At 43.7% G+C, this 17,609-nt stretch overlaps 1 protein-coding gene across 10 annotated transcripts in view; it reads right to left on the bottom strand.

The window, feature by feature from the left end:
- Positions 1-17,609, bottom strand: part of Plch1 (phospholipase C eta 1) — a 189,806-nt gene that overhangs the window by 73,950 nt on the left and 98,247 nt on the right. For 9 of the 10 annotated variants that reach the window (XM_040269961.2, XM_040269965.2, XM_078043528.1 and 6 more), the window contains one exon: positions 2,449-2,595. In XM_040269961.2, the coding sequence (XP_040125895.2) occupies positions 2,449-2,595 (147 nt within the window). Of the gene's footprint in view, positions 1-2,448; positions 2,596-3,326; positions 4,743-17,609 lie in introns of those variants that run through there. The other variant, XM_078043529.1, reaches the window with a different exon arrangement.

Genomic DNA, 17,609 nt, shown 5'->3' with positions numbered 1-17,609 from the left:
TAGAAAGATCAATCTACTCACAGGGCAAGAAGGCTGGTGGAAAAGGAGGCTGATGATATGCCAAGGCTACAGTTTACCTAGTTATGGACAGAAAGCAGAGGAAGACCCAGAACTGGTTGCTGTTTTGAAAAATGTGTGAGAGGATAGAAAATAAAAAGCAAAGAAACTTACTGGCAACTAAGTAGCAAGCTAGGAATGCTTGGCATTGGTAGAAAGAACCCAGGGTGGTGGGGGTAGAGGAGGGGGTGGAGAAGTGGCACCCCAGAGGAAGGGGCAGGAGAACACAGAACTCAGACCCACCCCAGGAACGCTGGGCAGGCCATTCATGCTGAACTGGAGAGCTCAGGAGGGAGGATAAGTGGAGATAAAGTTGGAAAGAAGTCAAAGGCTAGGTCTTGGAGATTCCGCTATTCAGGAATTCAGTGGCCCTAAAGCACTGAAGGCTTGGATCAGAGAAGCAGTGGCCAGGATAACTCCAGAATTCTTTGTTGTTGTTTGTTTATTTTTGGCTTGCTTCTTTATTTTTAAGCAGAAACCAGAAGCGAGGCATATCCTACCACCTGCCCATGTGCACCATCAACTCCTCGCTCTGTGTGAGCAGCAGGATCCCATTTAACTCTGGTATCCACTCAACCCCAAGTGACTCACAGGGAAAGGAGCCTTGGCTCAGCCCCAGGAAAGTCCTGGCAGGTCAAAGACACTGGGGCCCCATTTCTACTTCCTGGGGGGGGTTTAGGTGAGGGCATGCCAGCCGGTTCTTCCTGAGCAGACATGCGCAGTCGCGCAGTCTGTTTTGAGGGAAGGGTCTGGAAAGAGTTCTCTTTCCCTCAAGAGGCCAGAAGAGAAGGTCCCTTCTGCCTCTTCACAGTCACATCAGGTCGTAAGGCCTGGGACAGCTGAGGCCACACTGCTACTGCCTTGATGGAGAGAGAGAGAGAGAGACCAGTGCCCGCCGCCCAGTCCTGTCCATCTCTGGGCTTCACAATAGGTGGGGTGATAAACCTGTTTATCAAGGGAGCATGATTTAGACGAGATCTTATTACTGACAAACACAGAGGAAGCCAGCCTAGTGGAGACTGGTTAGGAGACAGGGCAATTGGCACCTCGAAAGGCAAACAGGCTCTGGACCCAGGAGTTGCCATGGAAACAGGAAGGAGGGCCGATGAGAGAGAGGCATGCCACAGGACTCAACAGGACTTGTTGCTAAGACAGGAGTGGTATACAGTAGTTCACTTAGATGCCAGTCTGCCTGGCCATGAGGGTCTCCAGGAAGCTGATAGAGCATTATCTCTGGTGTATTTGTAAGAGGTTTCATGGAAGGAAGTGGTATTTGAATCAATGGTCTGAAAAAGGAAGAGTCAGTCTCTCCCAAAATGAGAGGGCAACACCCAATCAGTGAGGGAACAGAAAGGCATAAGAAATGCACATTCTCTCCCTCTCTTCTAGAGCCGGGATACCCAATTCTCTCCTGTTCAGACATCAGAGCTTCAGGGCCTCAGGCCTTCAGATGCTGGGTCTTGCATCAGGGTCCAGGCTCATGGCATGGGACAATCTGAGCCATGCCATTAGATTTCTAGTTCTCTAGCCTGCAGATAGCATATTGTGTCATTTCTCAGCCTCCATAAGAAGGTGAGACAAATCCCCTAATAATCATCCACCTACTTGTCCATCCATTCATCCATCCATCCTTCCTTCCTTTCACCCACCCACCCATCCACCCACCCACCCACCCATCCTATTCATTATGTCTCTCTGGAGAAACACTGACTCACACAGTGTGGGAGAGAGAAGCTTTAACTAGGAGTCAGATCCAAACAATTTTACTTGATACCATAAAACAGTGCTGTTAGTCGGGCATGGTGGTGCATGCCTGTAATCCCAGCAGCTCAGGAGGCTGAGGCAGGAAGTTCAAAGTCAGCCTCGGCAACTTAGCAAGGCCCTAAGCAACTCGGGGAGACCCTGTTTCTAAATAAAACATAAAAAAGGGCTGGAGATGTGGTTCAGTGGTTGAGGGCCCTGGAGTTCAATCCCTAGTACCAAAAAAAACAACAACAACAAAAACAGTGCTGTTAATTCATTAATCAGTTTACTGTGCTCAGAATACAGCAATACACTTTAAAGCTCACTGGATTTATGACATCCCTTCCCTTTTATAGGAAAATAAAGGTCTGCAGCTATAAAACTCTTACAGTGTACTTAAAACACACACACACATCATACCTCAGCACAAGGGAAATGTTAGCATTTACAATATTCATGGATGAACTTTTATGGATTCAAATTCCCCAAACAGAGTCATCCTTTATGGACTCAATATCCATAACCAAGATATCCAAAAACTTGCAAAACTTTGGAAGTTCCACCAATGCAAAGCTCCCACAGGGTCCAGCCCACATTGCCCAGGGTTACCGTGTCCATCCAAGCAAAGAAATCAAAGGCTGCTTTTACTTTTTGCCCTCTCGCTCTTCCTAGAGGGTCGCCACCGGAGGCGGGTCCGGTGCTCATCCAGGTAAAAGAGCCGGACAAGCCCTTTGGTCCCACGCTTCAGCTTGATCATCTGAGTCCCGGACTGCATGACACTCATGCATCTTTCAACTGCAAAAGAGATCAGAGCAGGGTGAGCTCTCATACAATGCCCAGCACACTGGTGTCCAGACCCTACAATCGGAGATACCTCTGCTTCACCCCTAAAGACTTTGAGGCCCAGGAGACAGATTGGGCAGAGGTGATCTGAAAAGAGACTTGCTAAGGAACTGGCAAGTTCCTTGTTAGTTATAGCCACTAACAAGCCTTGTAGACAAAAATAAAATTCTATTTCCAGGTAAGTAAGGCATTATTTGTATTGCAGTCTGTTTTTTGGTATAAGACTGATGACCCCTTAGATATACTAAAGCAGGTTTGCAGACATGTTAAATCTGTGATTTTTATACATTCAGTTGTAAAAGCATCTTGTAATAATGTGGCCAATGACATTGTTAAAATTGGGCAGTGGTGACATAGGATTCATGTTATTATGTTTTTGTGCATATTTGAAAACAGCTAAATAAGTGTTTCAATGTAATCACGAAGCATCAAGTTTTCACAAACAACAAATGAATGAAAACATTTGTTAAAGCATTTAAACTGCTAAGATTTTTTCCTTCTAGAGGAATAACTTAGCACTGGAACTCAGGCAGCATTCAAATCACTTGCTGTCAGAGGCAAAGCTGTCATTTAAACCCAGCCTGCTTTGGGAAGAACCTTGCAGAGCGGAGGTATCTGCTGTCCTTGCCCACTCCCCTTGTTTGGCAACATTGGCCCCCTTTTCCTGTGCCACCGCTCCTCACCCATTTCACATAGCTTTGGTGGACTGCCAATCACCCAGCTTCAGCTCGCAGCAACTCTGACTCCCTCACAAGGGTAGACATCCTGAGCAGATCACTGAACAAAAACCAGAAGCAGTCATTTCTACAAGAGTGCATTCAGAGAGGTTCCTGAGGGGCCACCTCAAAATACCACAGGTGTCACCGGTCCTCTCCCAAGAAGGTCAAACGATTACACTTCCCCCTGACTCTGCAAGTTTTGCAATGGTCTTCCAAAACACTTCTTTTTCATCAAATCAGGTAGAAATAGAGCACTCCAAATATGAAGTGCTAAACATCCACCTCCCCCAATGGATGCTGTTGGAAGCCACATGAAAGAAGCACAATAAACAAACTTTGGCAGCAATGGACTCCAGCTTTCTTGACTCAGTATGTTGCCTTTACTAGGAATGAAGACCTGATCCAAGCTAAACCTCGATGCAGGGGGAACCCATCCCAGGTAACATCAGCACATCCCTAGATGTCCACCCCAGGAAGAGCCTTGTCCTCCCTTGAAATCGGGGAGGCATGAGCAAGCAGAGTGCCAGGATTTAGCAGAGCAGGAGCATGATGCACAGGTCACCTTCACTCATCCCATCAAACACTCAAGTCACAAAAATATTGCTTAAGAAAACTGTAGGAGGGAGAGAAAAGAAGGAGGGAGGAAGGGAAGGAGTGATTGAGTGAGGGAGGGAGACAAGAAGGAAGGAAAGGAGGGTGCAAACAAAAGTCAGGATAGGTAAGGAATGACTAAGTCAGTCCAGAACTTGGGGCCTGGTTTAAAAGGAAATGCTAATACCTTTAGGACACTTTCCCCTTCTCCAACCTGTTACCAAGGTTACCTGACTCCTGGGAATTGTTCCTCCCTGCAAGGGGTTGTTAATGAATGCCCCCTGGGCCCCTCCCTTGCTGCCTGTACCCTGGGGCAGCTTCTTCCAGCCCTTGGATCACTGTACCTTTTGACCCACCTTTTGGTCACTAGTCAGGTAGGCAAGATAAGAGGAGGAGAAGGCATAAGAAGGGAAACTTAAAATCTATAAAAGGGGCAGTACACCCCCACCCCCTCGGGCACCAGATTTGGACTCCCTCCTCTGCCGAGGAGTCTGTCTCTGTCTCTCTGTTCTATCCTTTAAATAAAACTCTTTGCTCTTACATCAGCATTTCTGGGGTGTTCAATCTTCACCCTGGGGAATGGGATTCAGCTCTGATTCTAGTTATCGGTATCAGAAGGACTTAAAGTGCTCATTTGCATGCAGAAAGCAACTTAAGATTGGTTTCCCTTGAGTCTGTGAGCTTCCCCCACTACACCAAGTTGGTTCAAGCAACAAGCACTCCAGGGTGGAATCCTGAGCTGGACATCTCCCACAGGCAATTACAGTGAAGAGTGGCATCAGGACAAAACCACCCAGTCAAGCCAAGGCCAAGGGCCAGAAAAGCCCTGGACCTGCCAACACCGGACAGCAGTCTTTAGCCCTAAACAGACAGTTCCCAGAGCAACTCCCTGCGGTGAGCAAAGGGCAAGGAGCCTTCTGGGCAGATGACCCAGAACTTAGTTTGAGAGAATGAGCATCTAAAAAGATAGATACTAATGGCATTTAGAACTACAGCTGGGAGAAAACTCCAGCTGTTCCACTTAGGAGCTGTCCTCCATGAGCAAGTTACTTAACCTCTCTGCGCCTCCATTTCCTGATCTGAAAGAGGGATCTTGATGTCATGTGCCCCCTGGTCATGGTGAGAACTAAATTAGCTAATTCATGACCAGAAGCATGGTCTGGCCGGTCAACTCTATAAACGTAGCTGATCATGATTGAAGCCCTAACCTTGTAAGAGTAAAAGAAATTGAAGTTAAAGTGTAAACGACCGGGCATTGTAAAGTTTTTAAGCTGCAAGGCCTGAGTTAAAAAGTGAAGGACCAGGTATTGTTAAATTCCTCCGCTACCCCCAAAACCTGAAATTCCTGTAGCTATTAGGACAATACCAGAACTGCCCAGTAAATATTCCTCCTGATCCTCTGGTTTAATAACTTAGGACCCTGTGTAGCCTGGCACGTAGGCATCCAGGGCCAAAAACCAATCAGTTTAAATGTGTACCCTGCTTAGGAGTGACTAATCACTCCTGCCCAGCCTGTTCCTGCCAATGAATGTACTAATCATGTCTAAGAGTTGTTGTTTGATTTTCCCGCGCCTCATGATGATTTGTCCTGATGTATGCAAAGCCTCCACCCTCCCCAAAAAAGTGTACTTAAGCATTGCTCAACCCCTGCTCTGGGCTGCTCTCCTTTCTTGAGTGGGCACGGAGTCCCAGCATGCTGGATCAATAAATCCCCTTCTGCCAATTGCATGAGTGGTCTCTGGGTGGTCTCTTTCTCTGACGCTTTGCCGGTCCCTTACAACCTTCCACATGCTGGTGTCTGGAGATGGGACCTTTGGTAGAAATTGGGTTTGAGGAAGTCAAGAGGGTGGGGCCTCAGCAATGGGACTAGTGTCCTTGCAGGAAGCACACTCTCTCCCTCTCTGTCCCTCCCTCTCCCCACCTTATCTCTGCCACAGGAGGACCTGGTAGCAGGAAAGCAGCTATTGGCAAGCAGCAGAAGAACCTTACGCAGAACTTCAGAGGTATCAGCATTGGCCTTGGACTTTCCAGCCTCCAGCACCAGGAGAAATGAACGGCCATTATTTAAGCCGCTTGGTCTGTGGTGCTTTTATACAGCATCTGAGCCAAGACACGACTGCTACAGGGTATTTTATTACTGAAATCTTCAAAAATAAACACCAAGTCAGAAGTAAAGGCAGAAATAAGAGGCAAAGCCCCAGAACAGAAGCCAGGAGGCTGGGACAGGGAGAAGTGCAACCATGAGAACAATGAAGACTGTGGACAGGAAACAGGAAGAGCAGCAGAGGTGAGGGAGCAGGCTGACCTCCATCTGGGGAAGAGAGACTACAAGACCGACAGGACGCAGGACCCCAGGGGCTGAGCACTGTGAAGCTGTGGGCTGGGGACATGGTACAATTAGGCTTGATCCACTGGCAAGGAAGACGTTTCTGAGCAAAGGACTGGCTGAATCAAGACATCGTTCAGGAATAAGTCTCTTTGGGAAGGAAAATAAATTGCTCAAACCAGCATGGAAAACTGAATTACTACACCATCAAGATCTCACAGCAAAGACCGCCTGTGTATCTGGCACAGGGTCCTCTACTGAGTTCACACTTCCCTACAGTTTGGATAAATGTTCCCCAAAGACTCAGTGAAAGCTTGGCTTTCAGCCTAGAGTGCTATGATTGGGAGGTGGTGGGCTCTTTAAGAGGTGGGGCTTTGGGGAAGAAGCTAGCTCATTGCAGGCATGAGCTTGGAGGAAACTATGGATCCTGGTCTCTTCCTCTTTTCTTCAGTCCCTAGCTTGTCATGCAGGAAGCTTTGCTCCACCATGCTGTGCTGACTCACCACAGTTCCAAAAGCAATGGGCCAACTGACCATGGACTGAAATCTCCAAAACTGGGAGCCAAATAAAGCTTTCCTCTCTTTAAGTTCACTTGTCTCAGGTACAAGTTACAGCAGAGAAAGCTGGCTAACACACTGCCACTGCTTTCCTCTCCCTTTCCTGGCTCCTTTGCTTTTCTCTGAAGGAGAACTGCTATGGCCACCACACCTCAGCATTTCAACAAGAAAAAGCACAGTGAGGCAAGAGGAGAAGCAGTTACTTGAGCTAATAAAAATGCCCCTTCCTGTTGGCAGGCATCACCCAGACGAACCCAGCATCTTAGAAAGTAGAGCTCCATCCCTCAGGAAGAGTACGTTTAATATTAAATACTCATTAGTTCCACCTTTATCCCACTGACTCAGCCTTGAACACCCGGTGGCAAAGACACCGGCATCACCCACTGCTGAGGGCTGGCAGGTAGGTCTGCAGTGTAGGGTCTGAAGCCATGTGTTACTTAAATTGTTTATGTGACTGCTTTACACTATCTCCCTAATTGTGCCCCCCCACCCCCCCACCCCCCATCGCAGATAAGTCTTCTGGTTAGAGTCAAATTAAAAAACTGAATCCAATGAACTTTTTAGAATCATCTAACCCATTTCTCTCTTCCCCAAACCTTGAACAATGGCAAAGCTAGCCAAAAAGGGAATTTTCTGTCAATCGTCCTTTGTAACTCATTCTAGCAGGTAAAAATCAGCAACAATGCAGTCAAACTATTCTTCCAGTCCCCTTTAAATCACTTATATCAGCCTAAGCCACTTTCCTCAAGTTCCACTTCCAGGATAACAGCAGTGACCACTCTGTATAGCAGTCCTCAAGCAGATAGTAAATGACAAGGAAGGTTTCACTCCAGGTACCCCAGGGCAGGGGTCCAGGAGCTGAGTGTGGCCTGGCCTCATCACACAGCTTCTAGTGCTAGAGGTTCTCTGCCAGATGCAGGCCACACGTCACAGCAGGTACTGATAAGTGCACAGTATATGATGCCCGTCCTTCCACATAGTGGCTTTAATATTTTGAGAAAACAAGCTCATTTGGATACAATGGAGCACGTCCAGGACTATTAGGAGCAAAACAGCCACCATCCCAGCACGAACAGGCTGTTTTTGCCCGTGAGCTCCAGACCTCCACGTGTACGCTAATCCGATGCCCTGGTTGGAATCGTGATATTTAAGCCACTTGGCACCCTGCCTTTTCCATCTGTATTATAAACAGCTTTCCATGTTTTCACACAGTCCTAATAATTATCTTAATGGCTGCCTACCGGAGCAGCATAAATAGTTAAAGAGCAGAGCAGATGAACCGAGGACCACATTCCTAACTTTATTATACAATTAGAGTTTTAAAACTCTTACCAGAATCTCAGCTGTAAAACAAAAGGCATAACAATGTGGTCTACAAGGCCCTGAGACTCCAACTCTGTTAGAGGATTAAATCAATCCCTTCTGGAACAATCAATTTAAAATAAGTAGAATTTCCCTAGGGTCATCAGTTTATTAAATCCCTCAAGCAGAAGATTATATATATAAACATGTATATACACACACACAGACACACACACAGATTTACTGATGTATAATTTAGATGTGATATGTCACCTGTTTTAAGGTACAATTAATTCAGTGATTTCAGCATGTACAGAGGGTATAACAGTCTTGTTCTAGAACATCTCCATCACCCCACAAAGGAGCCTCGTGCCCTCTGGCAGTCGCCCCTATTTCCACCCACAGCCCTGGACAGCATGGACCTCTATCCTGACAGACGCCCTTCCTGGGCACCTCACGGAAGGGAAATCGCACAATCTCTTGGGCCAGTGTCCCTGGCTTGGCACAATGTTTTGAGGTGTATTAGTGTCAGTGTTGTTCCTTTTCCTTCCTCCTCCTCCCCCACATCCTGTTGAACCCTTCCACTGGCATTTAGGGCAAAAATGGTCCTGAGCAGGAGACGGCGAGAGAAAATGATGCGAACATGCGAACAGAGTGCTGAGCAGCCCCGGGAGGAGGGAGCCTCTGAGGACAGGCTTGGAGTCTCTAGGAGAGGCCAGCAGGGCACATGGGAAAGAGCAGGTAAAAAGTGTTCGACCTTGGTGTAACGAGATACTGGAATTTCTTTTCTTTTTTTTTTCTGGTTCTGGGGATTGAACACAGAACCTCATATATTAGACAAGTGTCTACCTCTAAGCTACATTCCTAGACCTTTGCATTTTTTATTCTCAAACAAGGTCTCACTAAGTCATGGAAGCTGGCCTCAAACCTGCAATCCTCCTGCCTAAGTCTCTCCAGTCACTGGGATTACAGGTGGCCCAGGAACTTTTTAAAATATGCAAACTACTTATCATTACAAAAAAAAACATAAGAAGGATAAACCAGAAAATGATGACTCTGGTTGCCCATAAAGAAGGGAGAGAACACATTAGAAAGGTAAGGGAAGAGGGAAATCCCTCTTAGTGTCCTACTTACTTAAAATTAAATTAATAATACCATGAAGGGGGGGTGAAAACAGCAAGTAAGACATATATACAAACACAGAAAGCAATCTACACAAACGTGTATAGGCTTGTTTACATGTTTGTGGGTGTGCTTGTGTACTTCATATACTTCCTACCTCCATCCTCTGGAAGGGACAAGAAGCAAAATCACCCCTGCTGCAAAGGTCACCTTGAGACAGATTTTCACACGCAGGGTCATGGCCACGCCCCATGCCTGTTCCGGGACACTGATCACCAAACTGTGCATTAGCAAGCAAATATTCCTTTGCAAGAGATTCTTCTCAGCAAAAAGACACAGGGAAAATGTGAATTGATTTCCTGCCAGCCTCCGTGGATTAGAGTAAATCTGAGTGACTTAAAGGGATCAGCTTCTGTGAACAATTTCATTTCTATGTGGAAAGAGTTCCAGATGTGTCTTGAAAGGGAAAGGGAATTTTCCCAAACCAACAGATGAGCAGTGAGGGTGTGTTTAATGCTCAACACAGGCCAAAGCCTGCCTGGGTACCTGGAGGAACTGCAGCCCGGCTCACAGGCTGTTGTGACCTAGATACAAAGCATCTCTCAGAAGCTCACATATGAGACAGTGCAAGAGGGTTCAGAGGTGAAATGACTGGGTTATGACAGCCTTAACCTAATCAGTGCATTAACCCTGTGGAATGGATGGGTAGGTGGTGGCCATAGGCAGGCAGGATGTGGCTGGAGGAAGGGGGTCAGTGTGACCCTGTTGGGTAGAAAGCCCTCTCTCTGCTTCCTGGTGGCCATGTCCTGAGTTGCTGTTCCCCCTCCACATCCTTCCCCCATGATACTCTGCCTCACCTCAGGCCCAGAGTGGTGTAGTTGGTCATCTGTGGACCGAGACCTGAAACCATGAGCCAAAATAAACTTTTCTTTCTCTGCTATTGTTCTTGTCAGGTCTTTTGGTCACATTGGCGGAAAGCTGACTAACACAGAGGCACTGAAACAGGATGACAAGGAGAGGGTAGAAGGAGCTCGTCCTGCTGCCATGTGCATTTAGGAGGGCAGGAACACCCTCTTTTCCAGCCTCAAAGTGTCTTCCTTGAAGTTCTGTGACCTTAGGAACCAGCTCGTCCAACTTTCAAACACCAAGTTCCTGTTCCTGAAAGCCACTTTTTAAAGCTGATGGATATGTGGGTGACCCACTACCTGCATGAATTTTCTAGGAGATCTTCATATACAGTGTAACTGCTCCCCATGGTTCACCTTAGGCCTGACCTGGCAGCAGCCTGGCAGCAGTCTGTCCACTTGCAAATGAGGCTCACCAACATGCAGGAGCAGCTCCCCCACCCAGCAAGGGCTCCTGGGGAAGAGGAAGCACTATAGCTGCCTGGTTTTCTTGCCTAGTTTCTCTTGCAGAGAAGGTAAGAGTGTTGTAAAAGCTTTTAGACACAAATTGGTAGCTTGGTGCAGTGGCACTGACCTGTAATCCCAGCAGCTCGGGAGGCTGAGGCAGGAGGATTGCAAGTTCAAAGCTAGCCTCAGCAAATTAGCGAGGCCCTAAACAACTTAGCAAGACCCTGTCACTAAATAAAATATAAGGGCTGGGGATGGGGCTCAGTAGTTAAGGGCCCCTGAATTCAATCCCTTGTACCCAAAACAACAACAACAAAAAAAAAACTGATTGGTTAGCGGTTAACATTTTAGAATTTGTCTGCAAATTTTATTTATATGTACATAGTAGGTATGTTTGCAAAGTTGATGAATGCACCCAAGGGAATTTAGGTCAAAGAAAGGGTAAAATGAATAAACAATATTTAAAATGTCACAAACTTTAATTTTCTACATTTTCTTTAAAGTTATGCTATGGGGACAATGGATATAAATTAATTTTAAGTACTAAATATAGTTCCATCTAATATATGAAGAGTGCTCTACTTCAACAAGATTAGAAGTGAGTGTCACTGCCAACCTATAACAAGATTTGTAATGAACAGTATCTTTTCTAAAAGATAAAAGAGCAGACCCTGCTCCATCATTTATTTGGCAATATAACATTTTACTGGATATTTGGGAATAAAATTCTCCAAACACAGTAAATACTGGCCTCTAGGTACAGGGAACTGCATCTAGCAATGCTCTGGACGGTTGTCGCCCTGGCTGCCCGTGAAGATCAGCTGGAAACTCTCACAAAGCCCAGCACAAGCCAATCAAATCAGCCGTCTCTGGGGTGGTGGGCCTGAGCGTCTGCTGTCTGTGGGATAAGCCTCCCAGGGTCCTGCAGTGCATCCAGAATTCACACCATCAACATGGATCATCTTACTTCTTCCTGATAACATCTCTGTGAAATTAGTATCGACAACTAATTGCCCCTCAGTGAGGAGTGAATGTAACAGACTCTTGTCTAAGGTCACAAAGCCAAGGAAACACAGAGCCATGACTTGAAACCAGGTCCCTGGGTCCCAGAGCAGTGCCCCCAATGTGTCACTACATGTGACATCCCCCTCAAATCCTGACTGAGCCACTAACTGGCTGATCACTGGAGAGCCTTTAAAACTGTCTTCCCTCCAAATTTCTAATCTCTAAAAATATAAGAAATCAGACTTACTTGTTCCTAAGGCCTTTCTACCAAATACTAGGAGTAGGTAATATACCAGGTCTAGCTTTTAGGAACTTAGAGAGCACAGTGATACCACATCATGGGGGTGGATGTCAAGATAGAAGGGAGTATGTGAAAGTACATTACATGCATGTGCTGAAATGTCACACTGTATGCCAGCAACATGTACAATTCATACATGTTTATAAAAAATTCATTGGAAAAAAGTATATGAATCAAATCATAATGAAATGAAATTAGAAATCAATGATAAAATAAAAAATAGAAGCTACTCCAACACCTGGAAACTAAACAATATGGTACTGAATGAAGAATGGATTGTGTAAGACATCAGAGGGGAGGTTAAAAAATTCTTAGCAGCTCAATTCAAAATAGTTAAACTATGGAACTAACCTACGTGTCCTTCAATAGGTGAATGGATAAAGAAAATATGATATATATACTCAATGGAATATTACTCAGCCTTAAAAAAAAAGAGAAATTATGGCATTTGCCAGTAAATGGATGGAGTAGAAGAATATCATGCTAAGCAAAACAAGTCAATCCCAAAAAAACAAAGGCTGAATGTTTTCTCTAATATGCGGGTGCTAATTCACAATAAGGCAGGGGTCACTAGAGAAGAATAGTGTTACCTTAGATTAGGCAGAAGGAAATGAAGCAGGGATGAAGAAAGGTTGTGGGGATAGGAAAAATAGTTGAATAAAACAGACATTATTACTGCATGACCAATATAATTCTATAACGTACATACTCAGAAAAATAAGAAATTATATCCCATCTAAGTATGATATATCAAAGTGCATAAATGCATTCTACTGTCATGTATAACTAATTAAAACAAATTTAAAAATTAATAAAAAAAAAAAGAAAAGAAATTCTTAGAGGTACATGAGAACACTGATAAGACACCTTCTGGAACACTATGAAGGCAGTACTAAGAAGAAAGTTCATCACATGGAGTTTACTCCTTAAAAGAAGAAAAAGTCAACAAATAAATGACCTAACATGACATCTCAAATCCCTAGAAAAAGAACAAATCAATACCAAAAGTAGTAGAAGACAGTAAATAATTAAAATCAGAGCTGAAATCAATAAAATTGAAACAAAAGAAACAACTGAAGAAAATGACAAACAAAAAGTTTATTCTTTGAAAAAATAAATAAAATTGTATACTCTTAGCCATACTAATGAAGAGAAGGAGAGAAAACTCAAATTAATAAAATCCATGATGAAAAAGGAAATATCGTGACACACTACAAAAGTACAGAAGATAATTAGAAACTATTTTGAAAATTTGTACTCCAATAAAATAGAAAATCTTGAAAACATCAACAAATTTCTAGAGACATCTGACTTACCCAAAGTGAATCATGACGATATACACAAGTTAAACAGATCAATTTCAGGAAATGGAATAGAAGATATCATCAAAAGCCTAAAAACTAAGAAAAGCCCAGGACCACACAGATTCACAGTTGAGTTCTACAAGACCTTCAAAAAGAAGAACTAATACCAAGAGTCCTCAAATTATTCCATGAAACAGAAAAAAAAGGAACACTTTCAAACTCATTCTATGAGGCCAATATCACCCTGATTCCAAAACCAGACAAAGACACATCAATAAAAGAAAACTTCAGACCAATCTCTCTAATGAACTAGAAGCAAAAATTTTCAATAAAATTCTGGCAAATTGAATACAAAAACATATTTAAAAGACAATGCACTACGATCAAGTGGGGTTCATACCAAGAATGCAAGGTTGGTTCAACATACGAAAATCAATAAATGTAATTCATCACATCAATAGACTTAAAGATAGGAATAACATGATTATCTTGATAGCTGCAGAAAAAGCATTCAACAAAATACAGCACCCCTTCATGTTCAAAACACTAGAAAAACTAAGGATAATAGAAACATATCTCAACATTGTAAAAGCTACCTATGCTAAGCCCCAGGCCAACATCATTCTAAATGGAGAAAAATTGAAGGCATTCCTTCTAAAAACTGGAACAAGACAGGGATGCCCTCTTTCACCACTTCTACTTAACACAGTCCTTGAAACTCTAGCCAGAACAATTAGACAGACAAAAGAAATTAAAGGGATACAAATAGGAAAAGAACTCAAACTATCACTATTTGCCAATGACATGAATCTATATTTAGAGGATCTGAAAAATTCCACCAGAAAATTTCTAGAACTAATAAATGAATTCAGTAAAGTAGCAGGATATAAAATCAACAACCATAAATCAAATGCATTATAAAGAACTCAAAAAACTTTACCCCCCCCAATAAAAACTCAATCAATAAATAGTCTAAGAAACTGAACACTTCTCAGAAAAAGATATACAATTAATCAACAAATATATGAAAAATGTTCAATGTCTCTAGCAATTAGAGAAATGCAAGTCAAAACTACTCTAAGATTTCATCTCATTCCCACCAGAACGGCAGCTATTAAGAATATAAACAACAATAAATGTTGGAGAGGATGGGTGGGGGTGAGGTACATTCATACACTGCTGGTGGGGCTGCAAATTGATGCAACCAATCTGGAAAGCAGTAGAAGATTCCTTAGAAAACTTGGAATGGAACCACCATTTGACTCAGCTATCCTTCTCCTTGTTTTATACCCAAAGGACTTAAAAACACATTCTACAGTAATGCAGCCATGTCAATGTTTATAGTAACACAATACCCAATAGTGGAACTAATCTAGGTGCCCTTCAATAGATTAATGGATAAAGAAACTGTGGAATATATACACAATGGAATACTATTCAGCATTAAAAGAGAACAAAATCATGACATTTGCAGGTAAATGGATGGAGTTGGAGAATCTTATGCTAAGTTAGCCAAATGAAAAAATCCAAAGGCCAAATGTTCTGATAAATGGATACTGATCCATAATGGAGGTAGGGGGGAGCATGGGAGAAATGGAGGAACTTTGGATAGGGTAAAGGGGAGGGAGGGGAAGGGAGGGGGCAATGGGATGGAAAAGGGTGGAATGAGATGGACATCATTACCCCAAGTACACATATGAAGACATGAATGGTTTGACTCTACTTTGTGTTCAACTAGAGACATGAAAAATGTGCTCTATTTGTGTACTAGAACTTAAATACATTCTTCTGTCATGTATAACAAATTAGAAAAAATAAATTTTTAAAAAAGGATATTCTCACAGGGGATGGAGCTGGGGCTCAATTGCAGAGTGCTTGCCTGGTGCATGTGAGGCACTGAGTTCTAGCCTCAGCACCACATAAAAATAAAACAAAGATATTGTGTCCATTTACAACTAAATATATATATATATATATATATATATATATATATATATATATATATTTTTTTTTTTTTTAAAAAAGATAATCTCCAAGGTTTTTTTTTTCCTTGAAGTTCTATAGATTAAGTTTTACATTTTCGTCTATGGTCTATTTGAACAAATTTTTCTATGTGGATAAAAGTTCATTGGTTGTTTGTTAAATAGTTTTAAATTTCTTATTCTTGACACCAGCTTTGTACATATTTATGGAGTATAGAAGAATAATCTTGTGCATGTGTAAAATGTGTTATGTATCATCAACTGTTGTAGACCATAGTCACCTGCCATGCTATAGAACAATAGGAAACAAAGATTGTTTTTATCTATGAATGTCCACTTGTTCCATTAACCATGTTAAAAGATGTGTCCTCTCCATTGAATGGCTTTTTTATCTTTGTAAAACATAAGTTGTCCCTGAGCCCACGTGTCTATAATTTGAACATGTTTCTGATCCCTCTTTTCCTTTGATCTCACTGTTTCTATGCAGTACCACACAGTTTTGATTACTGTTGCTTTACACTAAAAATTAAAGTTAAGAAACATTGATCTAAAAAAAGAAAAAACTGTGAAATTTAACAATAAAGTAGAAAATGGGATGCAGAACAGACAAATGAAGAAGGGAATAAAAACTAAGGGGAAGGGGATAAGAGGCAGCCAAGGAGACGAAATCTGAGCCTGGCTTCAGGGAACATGGTGACAAGACTTGGTGGCTCTTCATGACTATCTCTACACACGTCTTTCCCCCAGCAGAGTGTGGCTGCTGGGTGGCTGATGGGTTTAAGTGAATTGTGAGAACTCTGTTCAGCACATTTAAAAACTTAAAACCTGATACTAAATAAGCAATGTGAGGTATTAAACCCACAACACCCCAGTAACTGGAAAGCCACCTCGTGTCCCAAAGTTCTCAGCTGTCTCCTGGGTGACCCTGGAAGGGACCATTTACTCAGGCCCCTCAGCAAGTTTAACCTTTCCTAAAGCCAGTAAAAATATTTTCTCTTAGTTCTACAAGAACTGTTTTATCAAAGCCATAAAAGTATTTCTACTGGACTTGTTAAAAAATAAAAATAAGGAGTTCACCATACAACACACCTACTTCAACAACTAGTTCACCGGTTGGGTGGCGGCTGGATCAGGATGAACTGCTGCAGCTGGAGATGCACACGGCGCTGAGGAGACAGCTCGGGTCCCCACGCAAACCCAGCTTCTCTTAAAGCAGCGGCAAGGTCCCAATTCTGGCTCCATTTAAGACACTCCTAGACTACATCTCCAGAGATAGCCATTGCCTGAGAATCTGCACTTCATAATATTCCCCAGGTGTTTCTGGTGTAGGTCTGGAAACCACAGCTATGGGCACCAACACTGCTCGCCCTCCCCAACTGGCCTGTGGCCGGTAGATGCCAATCACAGTTCCCCAGGCATGGCACTGGGCCTTAACTGGGGCCACTTAAATGAAAGAAGTAAGGGCCTACAGCTCAGGTGCACATTTGGTCACTAGCATAGAATCCTTCCTGTTACTGACAAGCTGTGAAAACCCTCAGTTAGAGCAAGGGTTAGGAGACGTGGAATCATGGCATGTGTGTGATCACCACCCACGGTTCTCCCCAGGTCTCCTCGGGGGTTGCTCCACGCCACCCCGCAGATCTGCTCTATCTTGCACAGAGCTGCCAACTAGAGCAGGGTGCTGGCTCACTGTGAGCCCTGAAGACCAATGCCCCCGTATCCAATTTCACCCACTCCCGAGGGCAGCTCTCTGGGAGGTGAGACGGTGCACATCCAAAACACAGACCAAGCGTTGGGTGAGGTCATCACTAATTCACTTCTTAAAGCCCCTGAACCTTTCCATCTACCCCTCTGTCCCCAAAGGGAGTGCTTATTCTACACTCCCACAAATTCACCTGACCCAGGGGTGCCCAGTTAGTAACTCCAGCCCTTGTTTCCCTCACTGACTGCTGGTTTCTAGAGCTGATCCCTTTCTGCCGAAAACAGTGACTACAAAATAAGGGGGAGCTTCGATGGTTCTTGTGCAAACTGACCTAATTGTGTGCACAGATGTCCTAATTCTGTGTGCTGCTAGAGCTCTGCACCCACGAGTCAAATAATAAAAAAATGGAAGATGTCACATTTTCCCTAGAAAACAATCCAGACTATCCTTCTTGCTCTCGGTCCAATGTCCCATGGGGGCTGAAGGCAGCAAAGGCGACCCACTCCACTGAGGCTGACACCTTCTAGCCCTGCAGGTTGGGATTCAGCTACTGGCATGGGCTCCTGTGGCAGGTAGTCATGTTAAGACAAACCCCCAAAACAAAAACCAGGCCCCTGCCTACTCTGTGGGTGGGCAAAATGCCCCCACCAGGCTTACTGTTTCAAATTCATCCTCATCCAAACCTTTGTCCTAGTGTCATAGG

This window comes from Ictidomys tridecemlineatus, chromosome 3, assembly GCF_052094955.1.
Source record: "Ictidomys tridecemlineatus isolate mIctTri1 chromosome 3, mIctTri1.hap1, whole genome shotgun sequence".
Taxonomy (NCBI): domain Eukaryota; kingdom Metazoa; phylum Chordata; class Mammalia; order Rodentia; family Sciuridae; genus Ictidomys; species Ictidomys tridecemlineatus.
Note: the sequence above shows the minus strand (reverse complement) of the source record. Positions and strands in the feature narration are given on the sequence as shown.